This window comes from Amblyomma maculatum, chromosome 9 (assembly GCF_055883805.1).
Source record: "Amblyomma maculatum isolate TAMU_Amacu chromosome 9, ASM5588380v1, whole genome shotgun sequence".
In the NCBI taxonomy this organism is placed as follows: Eukaryota; Metazoa; Arthropoda; class Arachnida; order Ixodida; family Ixodidae; genus Amblyomma; species Amblyomma maculatum.
In genome coordinates this window covers 57,694,284-57,716,611 of record NC_139352.1, presented here as the reverse complement: position 1 = coordinate 57,716,611, position 22,328 = coordinate 57,694,284, and the positions used below count along the sequence as shown (strand labels likewise).

General features: G+C 44.6%; 1 protein-coding gene across 1 annotated transcript in view; it reads right to left on the bottom strand.

Annotated features, from left to right (window-relative positions):
* Positions 1 to 4,288: 4,288 nt before the first annotated feature.
* The window catches only part of LOC146179120 (uncharacterized), a 248,265-nt gene continuing 230,225 nt past the window's right edge, over positions 4,289 to 22,328 (bottom strand). The window contains exons 3-4 of the mRNA XM_084580115.1: positions 4,561 to 4,787; positions 4,289 to 4,360 (exon numbers count right to left, since the gene is read on the bottom strand). Coding sequence (XP_084436241.1) covers positions 4,289 to 4,360; positions 4,561 to 4,787 — 299 coding nt within the window. The remainder of the gene's footprint in view (positions 4,361 to 4,560; positions 4,788 to 22,328) is intronic.

The window sequence follows — 22,328 nt, the reverse complement described above, 5'->3', positions numbered from 1 at the left end:
TCTAAAACTAAAGAAGGTAGAAGATGCGTACACCTCGCCCTGATACATCGAAATAGGAGCATCTCTGCGGTTTGAATGACAAAGTAAAAAAATGCATCAAAGTACATAAACAGATGGTAATCAACAACCGCGGATGCATGAAAGAGCCCTGAGGTAACTGTCAAAAGATTGCATGTGTAGCAAAGAGCAAAGAACGCGGCGAACTTGCTGGTTCTTCCGGTCTTAGGGTTTACAATTCATTTGCCTATAGGCAACGGCACAGCTCTCGAAAAAATAATTGCTCTTTTCCGGCATGCACCACCAGTAAGAAATTTTACGACAGGAGCACAGATTTGAGCTCGGTGAACGCAGCTTCTGTTTCTCAATATTTTTTCCAAGTTTTCCATTCATCCCTTCGGTGATTTTGTCGTGTACTGCTTGTCACTGACAGGTAGGTGGGACTCGAGCAAAGAAATAAAAAAAGATGGAAATATATTCGGAACCTCACATTCGATCATTAAATTGTCGCCTGACATTTGTTTCATGCTTAACACTTTGACACGCATCGTGAACTCGCAGCTTAATCTGATAATCTCTGCACCTTGCACTGATTCTTTGTATTAGGAAAATTTCGCATTCTTAGTGTCGGAAAGAGTTCATTTATGGTCATTTAGCGAAAAGAGTAATGGTATTTTACAAAACATTCAGAGGGTACCACCTCATCCTCCTTTTTTCGCAGATATATTTAGTGACCAGCAGTGACGTTACCTTTTTTTGCAAGCTCTTGATTAAATTTGACTTCAAAATCTATCTCATTTGCACTATTATTACCATGTTGTATTATTGGTCTTGGCATTTTGATATTGCCACTGCACTAATTACGAAACGTTGTAGAAATATTGCACATCCCTGTAAAAAGGTAAACGTTACAATGGTGAGCTAGCAAACTAGCAAAAGGCTTTGTTTAGTCTAAATGTAGTATTTAAACTGAAAGCATTTACCTTGGATGGACATTAAAAGAAGCAAGCGCGTGAAAAAGCGTTATTGGGAAGTTTGAGAGCATCGTTCGTGGTATTCGCTTAAAACCTGTGCAGAAATGACGAAAACAGGGTTCAGTACTTGCACACGCTATCCTGAATAATTATTTACTTACAATTAGCATTACTTGCATATTGTCATAGCGCGCCCACTACAACGTTTTGCAACTTCCCCTTTAACAGTGATCGTTGTGCCGCATATTTCAAGATGTGAAAGTAGTTAGCTTATCTACAATATCCTTAACAATTTAGGAACAAGTCAAACATGTTCGGGCTGAAAGATAAACTAACACTTGCACCAGGTCCACTAGCAAGGTAATGAAAGGTTCATCGCATCTAAATTTCCTGGGAAGCAAATGACTTCTACACACTTTTACTTTATAGTATCTTTTTTAAGTTCAAGCTAAGTTAAAGAAATGCACGAACCGCCCACGGTCAACAGTGGCGGATGTAGAACCATGGCAGCAGAACTTTTGACAGCTGTCATACCTCCGCTGCTAGAGCACCGTGTACTTCAAAAAGAGGTTGCGGGCTCAGATCACTTTGACAGCATATGACTTGCTTCATATTGTCACCAAGTACCTTCCCAATGAGAAAATATGGAATCAGCATTCGCGCTTTGAAAAATACCACAAATATGTATGCTTCCCTTAGTTTAGATCACTATTCGCTTTCTTCAGATATATGCTATAAAGAGCCCCTCGTCGGGCAAGACTTGTCTTCTCAGTAAGGTATGGAGAAGAATTTTGGAAACGTTTCACGGAATCATACATGAGCTTAAGGCCAAATGAAAAAGACATGACGACGTTCGTAGACTGGGCAGTCATTGCGTAATAGCTGTGGCTTGAGAATATAAAATCCGAAATGTCACACAGAACAAGACGAGAACAGGCGATGAGGACCAATGAAAGGATATAAACCAGATGGGTGGAAAGAATGAAGGAGAGCTGAAAATTATAAAACACGCGTAAAGATAAATAGGGAAATATAAAGAGAGCTGGAAACTTTGTCAGGCCCTTGATGCCTTTAGTTTCAGTCTCTAGCAGTTATCTCCGCTGTGACAAAAAATAAGAATCAACCAATCAGTCAGTCAATCAATCAATGAATTATTTAATAAATACATAATAATAGTGTCTTCAAAGAATGAAGATAGAAAAAATAAAATCGCCGTAATTGTACTGATTCATCTATCCCATCACGCTATCGGGAACAAGCGATCACAGTTCAGGTCTCCCTCTGTTTGCCTTCGCGTTCACGCCCCTCGTTAGCGTTGAAGTCTCGGCCGTCCACTGGGACTATAATATTATAAGGCGTAAAATTATTAGGTCAACATCTAAAACTCTCTACCCTACTCCGGCTCTGATGCTAAACACAAGAAGACATGAACAAAAAACTATAATGTTCGCCTCTGCGCCAAACGAGGGAGCAACATTGCCTCGAACCTTCAGTTCTGTCGAGAATCTTGCAATCAGTGCGAGAACAAACTGTATTTTAATTGCAGCAAATGCGCCGAAGTTCAATGGCATTGCGATCTACAAAAGGCTTTTGGGGGACCGGAGAGTTTACTTATCAGTTTAGCTCATTTCGCGTTGCCCGGAGAAAAGTGTTTACCCACCACTTTGAAAGCGAAACCTCGGCTGCACTTCAGAAATACGCCGATGCCGAAAAAAGCGAGCTCTTAAGAGCGCTTAGTGCTGGGCTACGAACGACTAAATGTTCCGCGGATTTTCCGGAAAATGGCACAGCTCGGAAGAGATTGCAGAACTCTCACCAGCCGTCACCCAGCAGTCTTTCTCGGCACCGACGCCACGGCTTGCTGCACTCCGCGATAAGTTGAGCGAATGGTCGAGCTCTGATGCCAAATGCGGGCTATAGTGAAGCCTGTCGCAAACAGCTGGCGCGTAAAAGGATTCGGCAATGAGAAAGTGATAATACGCCGCCCTTATTTTGTAACTCCAAACTTCTCGAACTCAGCAGAAGTCTACGGCCCTGATAACGGCTGCGACTTGATCAATAAAGCTATAATTGAAGTGTTAAAGCATTAATCAAATACACATGCAATGTCTCCAGGGCTATTCAGCGCTTCCTCAGAGAGAATATTGAGAGAACTGAATATAGAACTGTTAAGAATGCAGGTGAATGGAAAATACTTTTCAAGTCTAGAGTTCGCTGATAATACCTTCCTGTATAACTAAGGGGACGAAATGCTAAGGACGATTAATTAGTTAAGCAAGCAAGACAGAGCGGCATGCCTAAAATTATTATTAAAAGTAACGCTCACCAGCTTTAAAAATGAACAGCAGTTTACGATAGGTAGGGAGGCCAGTACCGAAAATTTGAATAACTGGAAAACTAATATAAGAAGATAACAGATTCAGGAACATTTTTTAACTCATAAATGACAGCTTACTAGTATGCAGAGAGAGGTAAAGAATGTAATAGCTGCATTCAACCGATACTCGTTGGCAGGAACGTGGATCCTAACAAGAATTCAACTTTAGTTGAAGACAACACAGAAATCCATGCAATGCAAATTGAGAGATGTAACGTTAATATGTGGGATGCGTGCTGGGCAGGTCAGATAACCAACCCGATTTACCAATATTTTACTGGAAATCAAGAGCATTAAATTGGCATGAGCAGGTAACGTAATCTGCAAGGTAGCTAATGGTTGCTATGGGTACCAGAATGAATGTAAAGGGTAGGCAAGCGTAGCAAGGAGAGCTATAAAGTAATGTTGGTGCAGTAAATAACATTTGCTGAGATCAACTATATGCAGCTGGCAGGGGAAAGGATAAATTTGAGTGGTATGGGAGAGGCCTTTGCCGTGCGGCTGGTGTAGTTAGGCTGATTATGATGATATAGTTTTGTGGTGGCTTTTACGACATCCGATTCAGTATCTTATCGACAAATGGAACCAGCGAAAAACAAAGTAGGATCCAAAAAGGCGGCCCAAAGTACCACCGCCGGTTCGGCGTTTCAGCGATGACGCGCATGCTATAGTGTCAGCTACTATTGAATAGACCCAGCAGTTAAACCCCTTCTGAACGTTTTTCGTGGAATTGGCATAACAGTGACAGAGCACTCTTTTCATCTCAAGTACGTACAGTGCAAATCATAAAGTATTAATAATGATTAAGGGCCGTCTTTTTTGCACCATAGTTAACAATTTGCTTCTTCACTATTATTTCACTACTCTTTTGACATCAAGCCCGCCATTTTTTGTGCATTGACGGCTAACATTTTGGTAGAGTACCAGACTGTGACATTGATTACGAGATGAGCAAGCAATGGTTGGCGATGCCCGAGTGCAACTCTTTCCACCGTGTGCCTGTGTTTTTAAACTGCTTGCAGAAGGTCACCAGGATTACAGAAGCGGCATGAGAATGCGATAACCTTCAAGTTCTGTGCCACCCGCAGAGGCAGAATTTTATTCCTGAATCGTAAAGAAAGGTTCGGAAGTGAACTAAGTCCTCTGAAAAATTTATACGCCATGGCATCCGCTGATATCACATGCATCACGTGAACACCATGCATCACTCACCTTGTACTTGTCACCGACCTTCCGGGTGATGGGTCGCGCGGTCGTCATGTCCCCTGTAATGTGGTTCAGGTGGAAGTGGTTGGAGTCTTTCACGTCCAGCAGGCTGTAGGCGACCGGCTTTCCAGGCGCCGACTCGTCCATGGCGCGCACGGTGGTCACGAGCACACCCACCGGCGCACCCTCGTGGACGCGCGGATCGTGGAATGGGGACCAGAACACCAGCACGCCTGTGCGGCTCAATAGTAAGGGAAAGGGAAGAAGGTAGAAGAGAAAAGAAAAAAAAACGTGGTTGTTAGTTCGTTATTGTGACGCTTCGCATGCTGGTAATCCTTCTGCCCTGCTTCCAAAAATGACAATAACATCTAAAAATATTATTGCGAAGCATACTTGTAACCACACATCCTCTTTAGGAGTTCACGACTCTTTCTGTGGGATGTCGTTATATATGCGGTGTCTTTGATGTCGTTGTCGAATGTTTGTTTGCGCACATTCCCCACCGTAGCTGGATGGATCCTGAAACGCTTCTTGGAAACACGTCTTATTACGCTTCGCCAGACAGTCCTAACATTTCTTTTTTCTTTTTCTTCAGTTGTAAAATTTGTTACCCTGAGAGGTTACGAAGGAGCCCACAAGGGCGCAGTTCTTCATAGGAAATCGAAAGTGCTGAGTTGAGTGTTTCGCCTGTTCCATTGCTTCTCCTTATATACTTATTTTATATACTTACTTTATATGGAGATAAAGATTAAAATAACAAAAGACTGCAGGCGCAGCACATTAGACTCGGCTCAACAGTTATGCAAGACGCTTAGAAAAGCAGCGGGAAAGCAGCAGAACAAAGCAGAAGCCGACAGATGGGTCTCACTAGACGGAAAGTTCCCGAGGAAATAGACAAACGTTAAGGAACACAATACGTACACCACGAATATTTCTGCGGGCGGAAAGCAGAGGAAAAAAAAGCAGGACTAAACAGAGGAGAGAGCAAGTGTCGCAGATGATTAACAAAAAAAGTTACCAAGGAATCCAGAGTACAATTACAGCAGACACCCAGTGAAATAATGCGGGCTGAGCCGTTGCTAGGGACCACGACAGCAACATGTTCATTAGTTCGGCTCAAGCGTTGCTTGCGAGCGGAAAATGCAGGCAACTCTGCACAAAGGATGGGTCACAGCCCTTCTCTTCGTACCTTTGCACGCAGTTTCTGCTCACAAAGAAACTCTGCAGTTCGTTGAACGGACGCCCTCGTTTGTTACAAGGGCTCGTTATCATGGCAGCGCCCAGGTCTGCTAATAACGCCACCCATCAAAGGAACTGGGGCCAATATTTTCCTTTTTCTTATTTAGCGCAATAAACAACGGTACCAGTATGGCGAAGAACCTCCATCTAGTGCGCGATAAGAATAGTACCGACTAGACTTAAGGTAAAAAGTAAATACTCATGGCCAAACTGATATGAAGGTCATTCCGTTGGCATCTATGACCGGTACGCGTGAAGCTTTTAGCTGTTTTATACATTTCAATTTGTTTACGTTTCGGCTTTTTGCTTTGTACTGTGCCGATAAATAATCCCTGGTGAGCTTTTTTTTCTTACTGTGTCGCTGACAGAAGGTAGTTTGCTTTACTGACGCACGTTAACCAAACTAACTGACTTCGACGCCTGACCTCTAGTGAACAACACATGCCCAGTGAAGGCATATACTGCATAACAGTGACCTGCTCAAGTTATAGTAAGCAATAATCTTACAGCTTCGCGATAGAGTTCTGTGAGGCCGCACACAAACTTCCACCGCTAAAGCAAGCCTTGAAAACGTACATTGATTCTAGCAGGAATGCTGCGTTGAGGCACCACTTCAAGTAGCACTGCACGCTTTTAGAGAAACCTAACATAACCAAGTCGTTGTGCAAGCGTATAAGCGAACGACCTTTTTGTGTCTCATTGATCCAACGCCAAAGAGACCAAAAGCTTTTGTGTGAGACGTCACTGGACAGAGTAGTAAGGCCGTGCCGCATTGCCTCAAAGGCGTCAGCCCGATAAGGGGACAGAAAATATGCCACGTGCGGTGACAGATTGCGTTGATTGATAAAGCGCGGCGAAAAGAACGCTATGTGATCGTCTCGTTTTGAGTTATGCATTTAGCAGGAAAAATGAGGTCACATACAGATTGAGGTGTAGCTTTAGGAAAGCTCAGGGTAATTTGGCGACTTTTGTGTGGTTGATTTGCTCTAACGTTGTAGTGTTTGTACTAGCGTTGTAGTGGCGTACGCCAGACATTACAGTGAGAAGCAACAGTGGTGATGGTTTTTTAAATTGTGGTATTCAATTCAAGAAATGTTTCCTTTTTGGCGGAAGACATCAAAGTAGAGAAAGAACAGGAAGAGTAATGGTCCTTGCCATTGAAAGGTTTGCTCGCTACGGAATGCCATATATGTTATGATGTCGATTTTTCTCATCCTTCCTGCCCCTTTTTTACGAGAAATACAATTTTTGCTCGAAGCACGCACGGTATTTCCGGTAGCGGCAAATTTTTGGCAAGCCACATCACGAAGTCCGGTTTGAACGTCTCATATCCTTTCAAAAGAAGAGTCAAGTATACTTATGCTAGTGTCAACGTTACCATGAGCAACAAATGCAGTGTTTAGAGAAATGTTTGCTTTCTTAATTTCTTCCTTGCATTGTTTTTTGTAAGCACCTGGTAAAAAAGGAGGTGGATCCCGTGGATCACCCGTCTGCTCGTGCTGATTTGCTACGGAAACCGCTTTTTACTTTCTTCATCATCATCATCATCAGCCTGACTATACCCACTGCAGGGCGAATGCCTCTCCCATATTTCTCCACTCAACCCGGTTCTGTGCTAGCTGCATCCACTTGACCCCTGCGAACTTCTTAATCTCATCCGCCCACCTAACTTTCTGCCGCCCCCTGCTACGCTTTCCTTACCTTCGAATCCAGTTTGTTACCCTAAGCAACCATCGGTTATCCTCTCTTCGCACTACATGCCCTGCCCATGCCCATTTCTTCTTCTTAATTTCCACTAGAATGTCGGTAACTTGAGTTTTTTCTCTGACCCACTCTGCACGCTTCCTATCTCTTAATGTTACCCCTACCATTTTTCGTTCCATAGCCCTCTGGGTTGTTTACTTTCTTAATTAGGGCGAACGACTATAGAACTTCATACTTGCTCCACCCGGAAATTACTTACAGTAATCATAACGTTTTTAGGCGTAAAGGTTAAGTGTTCTATGAAATATACTTGAGTAAAATAAGGTACAAGTTGGTAACATTCTTTATTTATACCGGCAGCGATGAAACACAAACACAAAGTGTTTTGTGTGTTCCTTCTCTGTGTGTTCGTGCTTCTTCGCTGCCGGTATGAATCAGGAGTTTCATGAAACTTCTTTAACATCTCTTTCGAACACTAAACCATCTGCTTAAGTTTGGTTGTAAGTGACTAGTGAATTCTGTCTGGCAAGAACTGGATAGCACGTCACAAGCAATGATGTGGGCCGGTGTCGTATAAATAGGCCTATTAAATAAAACAACGCAAACGTTTTTCTTCACAATGGTGTTGAAAGAGGAAGCATTTCGTCGAGGATAACAAATATTACGGATAGCGATGATGAATGTTAAGCGCGACGACACCAACTTTTCTGTGCTCCTTTGCCGCAATAAATAAAGAAATACTAACAGCACTACCCCTTAGTTATTAGTGTTATTAGTTATTAGTTAGTTATTAGTTAGTTATTAGTTAATATTAGTGTTCGCGCCCCGGTTTTGCGAGTGCGATGTTTTACTCATAGGCAACAGTCATGTATGTGAGAAAGTAAGCCTTCCTTTCAACTAGCAACCATCTTCGCTTGAACAACGTGCCGTTCAAGGTCTACCTTCCGCATTATTGGTTATAACGAATAATAAAAATAAGGAATGCGCCTAAGCTTCGTTTTATGAAAAGATACAATACAGTGTGCACTCATTGTCTCAACTGTTGCTACTCCGATCATATCCGCTTTTTTTCCGAAATGAAACGACGTATGATCGTACCTCTGCATTTCGCCCTCGCTTCGAACGCGTAGCTCTCTCATATCGAGCGTTCTCCTCCGCCCTGTCTGCGTAGGTCTTCGAATTATCCCTGGGTGTCGAGAACCACGATCACGAGAAGACATATCCTCAAACTGAGTCACAGGAACCCATTCTACACCATTCATCATGCAAGATGGACTCAATTACAAAAAGAATTACTCGGCTGTTGGGGCAGGCGTGCTTTTGGTCGTCCCGTAAAATCTCCGCAATCATGGGCTGCACGCTATGCATGACGACCTCACGTCGGGTCACATTGGGTTCTCCCGTACATTGCACAGACTTCGCCAGCGCTTTTGCTGGCCGAAAATTATAAGACCACGAAACAATACTTCTCCAGCTGTGACCAATGTCAGCGCCTCAGGTCTCGCACCCCTTCCCCTACAGGCCTTCTGCAGACGGTAAGGCCACCATCGGTGCCTTTTGCAAAAGTTGGCATCAGTTTACTCGGCCCATTTCACAAATCTGCAGAAGGACGCCGCTGGGTTATAGTCTGCGTGGATTATTTGACACGGTATGTGGAGGCTGCAGCACTTGTATCCGCCAAGACAAGTGATGTATCGGCGCTTATGCTGCACTCTATTGTTCTCCGTCATGGTGCTCCCCGTGTTATCATCAGCGACCGCGGACGACAGTCCATTGCTGACCCCGCAGAGGAATTACTTCGCATGTGCGGCTCTATATACTGCCATTCCACGCCTTACCACCAACAGACCAACGGTCTTACTGAACGCCCAAACCGCACCCTCACCAACATGCTGCCCGCGTGTATGTCGCATCGCACCACCGGAACGACGACACCGTGTTGCCATTTGTGACATACGCCTACGATAACGCGAAGCATGAGATCATGTATTCCCCGTTCTATTTACTCTACGTCAGGATGCCACGCACATTTTTAGATACCATGTTCTCCGTCTCACCTTACGAAGATCCTTCTTTCTATCAGGTGGTATGTCGTGCTGAGGAAGCCTGTTGCCTAGCCCGCTTGCGCACTTTGTCCTCACAGCAGCACTCCAAAGACCACTATGACAAGCGCCATGTTGAGGCCACATATATGCTCCTGTGGATTTGGTGTGGCTTTGGACGCCCTTACGCTAGCGAGGCCAGAAGGTTTTGTTTTGGTACACTGGCCCCTTCATTGTGGTTACTCTGTTAAGCGAAGTAAGGTATGTAATCGCTAAAGTTACCGCTCCCAGTCGCCACTCCCGCACCACACAAGCAGCACATGTGGCTCGTCTAAACGCTGCGTGCGTCGTCCAATGTGATTTGTTCGAGAACGAGCTTCATCTGCAGCGGGGGAAATTGTCTCGCGCTATGCAGCGACTGACGGAAAAAAGTAAACGTGACGTGGTGCGAAGAAGAAGCTGACGAAGCGCGAGGGACGTTGGCCTGGCGACCTATTCTTCCTAGAGTTCACCCCGATAATCACTTTCACCTGTGAATAAACGCATCCCATTCGTAAAAATATTATACACATCCGGTACAATGGCAGATGACGTTACTGCGCTAGTACCAGCCCTAGGATCCATTACTCGTGTTCAAGCTCAGCAACACATGCGAAATTATTCGCCTACACATCGCGGGTTTCATTCACTAATCACCACTCACTAATCAATCAGTCAACCAATAGCACTATCAACTACCCCCAATCAATCAAACGCATGTATCATATGCACACAACAAGACATCCATCATTTTTCCGGCGTGTTTTTCGACTCGTTCTTGAAGGGTACGCGCAGTTTCCACTAGAACCCAGAGGCGACATCGATCTTGGCAAAAACGCCACTGGTCTGGACTTCCGGTGGGCACTGCATGACGGCGCCACTCAAAATGTTTTCGCTTAGAAGTTGCGCCGCGGCGCGGTGCAACACGTAGGCTCCCTAGCTTTCGCCGGCAGCTTCCTAAATCGCCCTTGAAAGCTCCCTTTCAAACCAGGATACTGAGGCGGCTTTGGTGCAGGACGAGCCCAGTTCACTTCGCGCAGAGTTGTAGACCTTTAATGTATATCAACTGAATAAGACGTACGAAAACTTTTACGCACAGACGGAAGATGATGGAGACGACGACATGAAATGCACAGCGCAAAAATGTGTTGCAGTGCTGCGAGCGGGGCTATCGGCAGCAGCGATATCAACGACCTTTCGTACTCGCTTCCAGCGGGAAATTCCTGGCTTCGAATCTGTACCCCCCCCCCCCCCCCCCCAACGTCTCTTTCTTTCGTACAAGATCGGTATATGCAAGCCGCAACATTCTAGGTCGAGTTTACCGTGTGAAGTAGCGCTTTATGGCTAAACTCATCCGTAATTTTACCGGGTTAGACCGGTCATATCCCTATAAGGAATACATAATATCGTTATAATTCAAAACATGGTTTGAATTACTCGCGCCAGGACACGTGGGCACTGACGTCACGATCTGACGGGCCAGTTAGGAGTGAGGCATAAGCAAGATTGTTAGGCGGCTTCGACGATCGTATCAGTGCTTTCTTGCTAAAACCAGCGAGCGTGCTTAGTTGCAATCTGGGCGGCCAGAAAAAGCGATTAGTGAACTCAATGTGAGGGCTGTCACAGTTTGCAGTTTTGTGCACTGGGAAACCAGGTGATCGAGTAGGTCGCCATTTTTTTTAATCTTGAAGATTTAATAAATAGAAGAGAAACCTAACATGCATTCCGTTGTCCATAGTAGAAAGAGGAAGAGAGATGGCATGCTTTACAAGCACTAGAAGAGATTGGCTTTCGTTCCACTTTTGTCACCGTGCTTTGTGACGCATCCTGAAAGATTTCTTCTTAATTTTCAACTGTAATCGTTTAGTGAAACGAAGCAAAGTTACGATGGCACCAAAAGAGGAAATATGAAGCAGTGGAACGTGCGTCGTTTTACAGCTATGAAGTAAACAAAGGGCCGGCAATTTGGCCCAAAAAGTCTTGTCAGGTAGAAAAAAAGACAAAAAAAACGGATTCGATACGGAAAGCAGACGAGGTGAAGTTACGGGCACGTCCCTAGCAGAATGTCCTTAGGTACCGAGGAATAAAGTTCATTAGGCACTACCAATGCACGGAAAAAGGGTGATCCCCAAGTATTTTACTTTGCGGCCTAGGCATTCCAGGAAATATAAAATAAAAGCAAAACGCAGGGCAATAATCGGCAATGAAAGTACAATTAGTTTGCCCTCTAGCGCATGATGCTTCGCATCTTTCTGCTCCCGAAAAAAATTTCTTGTACATGAAAGGACTGATATACATGCATGTCTACCAAAAGGATGAGGAAACATCTTGTTTTCGTTCATTCCTTTCAATTTCTTACACCTAACCAACCTACCACCATCAGTACGGACAGCATTCAGGTAAAAACGATTGGCATTTTGAGAAGTATAGAAGTATCCTTCTTTTAGATTTTTCGCTCCTCTAAATGATAGAAAGAATGGTTTGGAGGAAGGGTGGCTTTGCGATAGCACATTCTCCTGCGGGCCTACTCGGAGCGCCTCCCTAAATAGCGAGGGCTTAATAAGCAAGGAGAGCTAGGAAAAGAGACAGAACCAATGAAGAAGATGCTGTGTTTTTTCTTGCAGTTCTAAGGAGCCTAAGTTGGTCGAAGTGGGTGCCGCTCATCGGTATTGTACTCTCGCCCTCTTTAGTCGCGAATGCTGATCGCGGTGCGCATAATTCATGGCAGGGCCCAGTGCCTTCCGTCAGTGTTTGAATAAATAAGAAAGAGTGTCTCACTCTCGCTTACACAGCACGAAAACAAACAGTTGAGTATGTAGGCGGAGCGCCGTGCTGCCACCATGATGCTTCCTTCCGTTCATTGTTTTTTGTACGCAATTCCTTTCCTCCGCTCTCACTTCCTTTCAAGTTATTACACAATTACTGTTTTCTCCTTTTCCCCATTCTTGTCGTCTTCCCGACTGAGCCAGTCCTGGCCCGCCTGCATGCATCGGTTCAACAAAAAAAAAAAAAAAAACAGTTTCGGGAAACTAGCGCCTTATAACTCCCGCGCCGACCCTCTCCCTTTGTTTCTCTCGACACCAATACTTTTATGCTACCTTTTAGCATGTTGTGCCTTCTCCGCTGCCACGCGTTAGGGATTCTGAGTGCACGTTTGTCAGACGCGAGCGGGATGGAAACAGCAGCGATTCCTGAACGCAATGGTGAGCTTGCTTCGGCGCCACTGGTGTTTGTGACTTTCATGCTTGGAGGTTGACGCGATCTCGCGCCTTTCTTCAAGTGCTGCACGCGTCATTTGCTTGCCACCTCGAGATGCTTTTAAATCATGCTCGATACATTTTCGTTCCTGCGTTCTAGGACGACGAAACGCCTTCTTGTCTGATATGGTTCTATTTTCTCTAAGGAGCACAGGATGCAAACGAAACCAGAATATGTAAACAACCGAGAGTACGTAAGAGGGGGGGGGGGGGGGGGGGGGCAGACGCAGACTGCCCAGACCAGGTACAAATGGCGGCTACGAAGACGTGGGTGTGGCGCTGCCATGTTTTCGGCAAAGGTAGCATCTACAGAATTGTATATTCGCTGCATTCCTTTTGGGTTCGCAGGCTTACGCTCTCAGAACGAAAAGAAAACAAATAATAGTGTATGTGGGGTGGCAAGCGCCCTTCTTTCAGTGGAATCGATATGTTCTGTTTCGATTTTTTATTTTTGCAAGTCCGGGTGGTGTCTTCATTTCCAAGTCAGTGGGAAACGCCGTTATCTTGAGGCAGCGATAGTCAAGATAGGGTGCCTCAGGGTGTGAAAATAGCACACCGTCCTCCCTAATGTGCATGCGAAGGCGTGTTGAGTCGTTGCACCGTGTTGTATAGCCGCGGCGCTTCTTGGATGATCAGGAAACCAATGCGTTCAAGATCCAATTGCTGAAACTATCGCTCCAAAATATTTTTGTCATGTTCACCTTTATCCGCTTATATGTTTTTCTTTCTTTTAGTCGTTTCTTCAACATTATTTTCTACAATTCTATTCTGGCAACAAAGAGGCGACTTATTATGTAAAGAACATTTTATCCTTTAATTACATTCCCATCTCAAAGGCAGGAAAGCGACGAATGAATCTTAAGTTTAAGAAGCCGAGAAACGAGTTAAGCGTATTCGGGAGGTTGACGATGAAGGATACGGTTCCGTCAAGTTTGCATTTTAGAGATCCGAGTGATTTGTCACGGGTATTTGGCCACGACAGCCTGAGCTCAGCTTTTGGCGTCGGCCGTTTAAAGCACTGAGAGTTCCGCCGAGCACTCTCCTTCTCTGTCGTCATTTTCTGTCTTTCTTGTATAGTTTTGTTTCCTTTTTGACATCTTCGATATGTCACGGAAGGCGCTACGCCACATTTCGTCAAGGAATGCTCCATTAACTTTTCGGCTCAGTTAGCGCCTAGTTCGATGTTCAAAGCGACTCCCCAAATATTTGGTTGCATGTTTATGAGGAGAAACATAAGAGCAAATATGTTAAAATAAAAAAATTTTTTTTTGCAGTAGTTTGGCTATGAAATGCTGGTGGAACAAGAATATTTGGTTTAAAGCCTTCATTTTGAAGTGGTGCTGTCTTTTTTCTTGGTGGAACAATTAGGACCCAAATGTTAAGGATTTTGATGTAGTTAAGCCGGGTAAGACGTGTTAAATCTTTTCCGCCACGATGAAAGTTAATGGAGACTACGACGAACAACACCCATATCCAGACAGTGTCGCAGTTTACCACGCGGGTTGATCTGCTGTGGCAATACCCGCGAACGTCAGTACTGCTATTATTGGCAAGGTTCTAACTTTACTTTTTTGTTGGTGTGCTTAGTAACCTTTGACGCCATTAACAGCGGTAAAAAAAGTACTTGAAAATGCGATTTCATTTTGCAGGCTGTCCTATCTGAACCATTGTGTAAAATAACAATGCAGCCGGTGTGACGTAATCTTCCGGGCCATACCACGCTCCTTACCACACATCTTGCTTGAAGGGTGAATATGCAGATATGTTTCGAAAATGAGCTCAGCAGCTGCTGCAGCTCATTTTGCATAAGAGATTGAACCCTATGGTATCGGCAAGTCGACGTTAGCAAAGACCCGACTGAGCGACACTTGCAAAAGGGCACTCTTTATTTTTTTTTCTTTTCGCTTACCAGATTATTAACTCTGGTGATCAACGCGGGACGAATTTACCTTCCACGTATATAGTTCTATTCGTTCAAATTGTGCATATTTGTTTTCATTAAAATATTTTATTTATTCCAGCCTAGGAAACGTGGCTTAATTTATCGCTATTTTGGGTCAAGTTTAACCCACATATTGCGTCCACGTGCTTCTTAGTTCGCGCCAATGCGTGTGAACTCCATTCAAACATACTTCCCTCCCTCCAAACACCTTTTCATATGCATGCACAGTTCGAAGGATTATAAAAGGGAACGCGTTCTATACCATCCAGCCAATTATGTTGGTGCGCGAGCATTCAATTTGACATTTGTCATTTCAGAGCTCTGTCTTCCGTAAGTGTAGACACATGGTTCACCGCACGTTTTTTTTCAGCATTGATCCAGAAGAAAAAATAAGTTTGTCTCTTCAGTGCGGACTAGCTACCTGTTCTTTTTTTAAGGCAAAAAAAAATTTCTTCGTTCATTGGTGGTGCAGGGAAAGAAAGCGTGTCTGCAGAAAATGTTAACATGAACTGACACAAGGAAACAAAATTGATCTCAACCAGGAATCGAACCACTATCTATACTATCCCCAGTCAAGCGCACACGCCAGTACTCCACCCTGGGCATTTTGTTTTGCTTTACTTCGTGTGAAAACGCCTGAGGAAGAGAAACTAGAGCAGCTCATGCCTCAAATCATCAGCCTCAATAATGCAAGCCCGCTATAACCCCACGCAATAATACCCCACCATAACAAATTTCAAATTTCAGAGAGGCACGCAGAAGCATCGAGATGGGGTAGGCAACTAGGTTCAGTAGTACTTGCGAGCGGGCTAGTTGGCTATACGACTCCGAAGACCTCCAGCGCTGCATGGTTATACACACAAAAAAAAATACACACACAAGAGAATTGAACCAGGACGTTAACACAGATGATGCGCTCTTCTGTGTTAACGTCCTGGTTCAATTCTTGTGTGTGTGTGTGTGTGTGTGTGTGTACTGTTTTTTTTTGTGTGTATAACCATGCAGCGCCGGAGGTCTTCGGAGGCAACTAGGCTAGGCTAGGGTGTGTCTTTCTCTGACATTTATTTATTTTTTGTCATTTTGAGAGTTTACAATAAAGTAACTAGGCAGCTTTTTCGGGGCAGCATCCACTCTTCACACCAAAGCTCTCGAATGCAGACTTTTTTCATCGTGGTTAGCGAGCATGACGGTCAATCATTCGGCTTTTCCATAAACTAGACCGATAAATATAAATTAATCATAATGCACCAATACAAAAATGATTGAAATAATGCACTGCGTGCGAAAAAAGACAGACTAAAGACGTAAGGAACAGGACTAGCGCTCCTGTTGATTACGTGTTTAGTCTTCGTCTTTTTTATCGCGCATTGCGGTATTTTATTCAAGAGCGTTTTTAGACAGTCTACAACTTCTTTACCAACTTTCGGCAAATAATAGTCCTACGAGCGTACTTGATGGGCGACTGGGGAGAGACTGGTATGAGACTGAAGTGCACATGTGGCTACTGTAGCATTTAAGTTAAATATATTCTAAGGCCCACTTCACCACTGTATGAGCAATTAACGAAAATATCTAGTCACCAGCTGGCGGTGTACTCCCTTGAACTGCATATGGCGAATGTAGGAAGTGAATTACCATTAAATCCGGCTTTTCGCGAAAATCTAATTTTGTGTCGTAGAGCACGCCTCCAATTAAAGCTAACTCAAGGCTAAATGGAAATGTAATCCACAATCTGCTGCCGAATTTCTGCTTCGGAAAGGCTAAAAAAAGCTGGAAGCATTAGAAAGCCAACAGCAAAATCTTGAATAGACGATTACAAACGCATTAAGAGAAAACAAGTTGTATCTTCCGCTAAATACGATCGCGTCATTTACATCATCACGCTAAAAGCCCTGAACCAAACGCTAGCAGATCCGCAAAGTAAATGACAAATAACCAAAAGCGATTTTGCTGAATGTTCCGCCCAAAAGCCAGCGTTACTATCGCAGAGTTTGCGCTTTGTCTCAGTGTCTTTCATCAGATGAAATTGGAGCTGAGGAAGCAACATGGCTTCAGGCAAATAAAAAGGCAGAACCAAGAGAGTGAGATGTGAACACCGAGGGATGCAAATCGAGATCTCGCTCAAGCAGAGATTTCCGCTTTCTAGTCCGTCTGTAAGCGCTGCTTCGATGGAAAAGCTTTGGAAGCATAGTCATAGCGCTTTGCGAGAATGGTTGAAAGGAAAACTGCAGGAAGTGAAGAAGAGAATTAAGGAAAGCAGTCGAGGAATAAGCGCTGATGACTGTAAAGCAGGAACGGCAGCTGACGTTATTGAAGGAGCAAACAGAGCATTTGCGGCTGTCATTACCATTATAAAAGCGTCTCCCCAAATGAAGCTATACACAAAGCGTATATAAGAAGAAACAAAAGATAGTCATTCTCTTATAAATGAAAAGCTTCGGTGGTTAGAGGTAGAAGGAGCGAAAGTGTGAAACTAGGGGGGGGGGGGGGGGGGATCTGCAGGGCACGTTTTTGTTTTAAAACCCACTTAGTTTGTGTGTTTCTTCCACAGTTGCCGTTGCTCCGTCATCGACGTCGGCAGGGAAGCTGCACAACGACGGCACACGACGATTGTCACAGCAACGGACATCAAACAAATAAATAATCAAAATTAGAGTGACAGACACCTGTCGAGATAGGTTGCCTGGAAGGAAAGAGTAAACTGAAGGTAGTATAAATGAGAGTGAAGGGAGAGGGAAAAAAGGCGGATAATCATTACCGCTCTCAGTTTCTTTCATTCGGAGGTAATGGAGTCCTTCAGATAGAGCTCCAAATCGAGCCAATGCGGGAGTCGACACGGACATAAATGCGCCAATCATTCTCCCCTCTCTTTCCCTCAGACCTCTGCAGCCAGACAATGCAAGTATTTGGAGCGAATACGAGGACAATGCTAACTGTTGCCGTACGACTTGGATCTGCGTTTAAAGCGAAAGTTCTGTATACGGCCAGCAGCCGAGTAAGCGGCAAGGCAAGACCACCGAACACAGACGGAAAGTACGTTTTGCTTGAAGTAAAAGCCGGTGCCGCCTCTCTCTCTCTCTCTCTCTATGTCTTGTATAAGGGCGTGTCTAGAGCACTTATGCCGTCCTTTTGTCAGCCGAAAAGCTTTTAGGTGCTAGAGACAGCGGGGTACGACTCTTCCGCGGCTGTCCCAATGTCGTGTGGCGGACAGGCACACTGCGAGAATTGGGATGGACAGCAGCATCTTTTCGAGTTCGTGTTTGGTCGGCCGCCGCGCCGTGAAACACCGCCTGAGAAAAGGAAGGCGGCTTGCGGATGACTCTTTGAGAGGAGAGGAACCGTTAGTGCGACACCGATTCTTCTTTATTCAGTGCCGGTTTTTGTGGTTGGTCAGTGCAGTTGTTCAAGTCATTGGTTTACTTTAACTGTACTGATTCAGTTGCTGGAGCGTACTATTTTGGCACAGGAGTAGGACAGTAGACTATATTGCTGCTGCATGGAAAAAATAACTGTGCCGCAAGCGCCGAGTCAGTTGCATTGATGGCAGTGTGTTTATCATTTTCAACATGGTTTCCCTCGCTTTCTTCTCCCTTTCTTCGTCTATCTCAAGATACCTACTGGTGTTAGGATGATGGCCGCTGATATAAGAAACTGATGCCGTAAAACTGCTTTCTCTTTTCTTGTACCAAAGTCTCAAGACCCTTGTGGTGAAGACGACTTAAACCGTTCCTTCTTTAGAATGCTTTCACTGCTCAGGCTTTAAGATTTCTGTCGTTCTAGCAGAATGAAGTGGCTAAATTGCCTGCCCAAGGTTTTATAGCATGGACACTACCAGGGTGAGGGAGTAGAAATATTTTAGTGGGAGCTGCAAGCCTGCATTTCTTTCATCAATATAGCGTGCGAGAGAACTATGCCTGTTTTCGGCTTACTTTCGTCACGAACACCACTGCAACCTTTCGCACCACAAAAGCGATGAGACGCTCTTTTTTTTTTCGCTTTCTGTATACTTGTTCATCTTACGTCATAGGTTGCATTACATTAGTTAGTGTCATGCAGCCTACGCCTCTACTCCAACCGTTTATAAAGCGCTTTGAACGTCTTGCAGCCTTTGCTTAGCACGATACCCAACCACGGCAGCAAGAAGCCATCACGCTAAACGAAAGCCACTCACCGCAACACTGATGTATAAAAGAGAGGAACTGCGTAAAAATTGCTTTGATTAGTGAAACCTTCTTCCTCACCCTGGCTCTAAATTCTATCTGCTTCCACGCAGCCAAATTTTAAGGCATTGTGAAGCTGGCCCCAATAGGCCGCCTAACTACAGGGAATGCTGTTAGCGCAGTGTCTGTAACGTTTCTGAGGGCTGTGGAGAACGAGACATGGGTCTTCAAGGTGCGGGATGATGGGAATAACGTAGCTTAAGAGACACAGATAGGAGCTCAGTTTGTGCCAACTGTACGCGCCGCCATGTGTGCAGCTAGGTAACGTCACTCCCAAAGCTCGCACAAACGAAACCCCCAACACCATGTGCAAGCAAGAAAGATTGAAGATTCATAAGGCGAGCAAAGTCTGTAAATGAATGAACCGTATCTAGGAAAAACCAGCACCAAGAAGTAAACAAAAACATGGTATAAAAAGCTAGTCAACGCGCAAAAAACTCACAGTAGCAAAAGCAGTGTCGAGAGAATGAAATGTAAAAAAAAAAAACACACAAAATCAAAACCGCCAGGCAACAATGTTTCCGTGAGGCAAGTTAAGGATCCCACTGTGTTACGCAGCTTCTAGACACGTAATTGATATACGCCAGCGCGCGCATTTTCTAACTGAACTATGCGGGCGTGCAAACATCCACCCTTCGCAAATGCCCGTCATGTTTCACGGATTAAAATTCCTTTTTCTAAGTATTTTTACGAGGTTAAATGAATTTATCTGATTACTATATAATACCATATCAGATCCACGCTGCAGACATAGGCACAGTGTGTACACACAGCGATCACTTATTCACAATAATACATTGAAATACAAATTCGATCCCCGAGAGCAATTAATGAGTGAAATTCATTCCCAGATTTAGCCGCAACTTCTTCCTCCGTAAGCACTTTACATATTGTTTGGAAAGTGGTCTCTTTTCTGCTAACCTGGTTCCTTATAATGCATATTTCTTTGTGATTGATTGAAACACGTGTTTCAACCAATCGCAAGCGCATAAAGGTTTTGCGCCATCGCATATTTTCACACATCACATATTCTTCAAACCAGATTTTTCCAGCCCTAGTTTTTCCGCAGCAGACACACACTACCGGCTTTTCTCCTAGTGGTACTACTAACGCTTTGCCCGAAAAAAATCTGATTACCGAGCGATTTGGGTAGAATAATAGCTTTGCAACAGTGTTCTGGTCGTAGCTGCAGCTAAGGCAAAACAGGGGACTAGTTGGTCCTTACCCTTGGAGATATTGCTCCAAACTAAATAATATACAGGATATGAGGGAAACGACAGTCAAATGAATTGCGTATTTTACACTTTAGCAATAGCAGCAAGGGTTGTATTACATTTTCACTGCTTCTATTTCGCATATACGTGTGAATGACATTATGAGGGGAGTCTATGAGGGGCGTAAAGTGTCACTGTGTTGGGCTACTTGAAATGAGGAAGAAGCTAGTAATGATTAAAACCTGGCACTTGCTTCCTCCTGCCTAACATGCAGGGGCAGAAAAGCCAGTCGGGTAAATGGAAACATCGGCCTCAGAGAAATCTCGACTCCTGCTTTTGTGTGCCGTTATGACTTAGGTTGTGCGGGCCTTCGTATACAGTAAAAGGCCGACTGTCTTACGTTTTTCTTTTCATCGGCTCTTCACTCCGTGTTTCCTCTCCTCCTCGTGAGTATCTACATCGCAATACACATGTCTAGCATCCTGTCACGCTCTTGTTCCCTGTTTGATTTTCATTTCATGACTCCTTTCTCATAGGCAACAGATAGCCTCTTGTCTACACCACTCCTGAAAAATTTGCATCTAGACTGCTGTCTTCCAACTGCGCACTCAAAAGCGTGACGCGCTTACCTCGGGAGCAATGCAGAGAAAGAAAAACGCTGTCCATCTCCGGTATCACACACTCCTGTCTTCCTTTCCCCGTTCTCTGCATTCCCTTGTGGCCCCTTGTCCTCTGTGACAGCTGTCACAAAGTCTACCAAAGGAAGTCGGACCATCCGGACAGCTTTCCTCTTTTTCCCCAATTGTTTCCCTGTTAGGGAGGGACGAGAGACTCGCCATTCTTCCTTCCATTGATGCTATGTGATCTCTGAGAAAAAGTCTTCTTCACCAGTGACATCGCTCGTGATTGTGCGACCGTCTTTGTCGTTACACGATCGGCCGAGAGTCAAATTGGCCCTCGCAGCTTCTTGTTCGTGCGGTCCGCCCTTTTATTCCATATTCGTTCTTCCTCACTTTTCAACTTTAATCACCCCTCTAACATTTCCATCTCACTGTTTCTGCCATCTTTACTTGCATGTGTTTTGTTCACTCATTCGATTCTCTCCCAATAAAATATCCGTCAGGAAAACGCGTGGCGAAAGTTATATATGTTCCATACGCTATCCTTATTTGCTTCCCCGTTGTACGCATGCTGCGTTATATCTTATATGCCTTCTTTTTGTTTTCTTATATTTTTCTCTGGTAGCTAGGCGCCTTGTTCTGTGCATCTGGTAATAGTGACAGCATTTCATTATTACTTCAAGAAAGAGCTCGTCATCTTCAAGAAAGCTCATCGAAAAAAAAAAAAAAAACACGCAGTTCTTTCTTCAGTGCGATTATTTCAAAGAGGAACACAAGAGAGGAATGGCAAAATTAAATTGAAGCGATGTTCAGCAAATTGCATTGCCTTGGACTTACGGCATTGAAAAGAACTCTACAACAACAGTCTTTTCCGACAAAGTGTTTCTATAAGAAAAAAAGAGAGCAGTGTCGCTGTCGTATATATACTTGTAGCTTGCGCTAGTCATGGACGAACTTTTGCGGAAGAGGTGGTGGTGGTGGTGACTATGGTTTATTTTTGGGGAGGGGGTACTGGTCACGTCTTATGTTGGCCATCTTTGTGGCATCACTCTTGGTGACCAGGGGGAAGGGGAAGTTGGGTTTAGGGGAAGGTTGGGGAGGGGAAGGTTCCTGACGCCGCCTATGTCGCCGCCATTTCCGCACGAAGCACTATGGGCCCATGCAGGCCTACAGAACAGAGCTGAGGCCAGACTCCTCCAGATAAATCAGGAGGAGCCGGTGAGCAGAAAGTTGGTTCCGAGATGGGAAGAGCAATTGCCCTTCGGTATCAGCAGGGAGACCAAGATTCCGATAGCCATTCAGAAGTTTCTGGCGATGGCCAGCGGAGGCTGGACACACGAGGAGCAAGTGTCCCAGTGTGCCAGTATTGCCGCAAGAGGGACAGGCTGGGCTGGGAGCTCGGCCACAGGCATACATGCGGGACGGAGTCCACGTGCAGCCTATTCGAAGTCGTAGGAGGAGGGATTTGTCCTTCCGTGAAAGTTTGTCAGAGAGCCG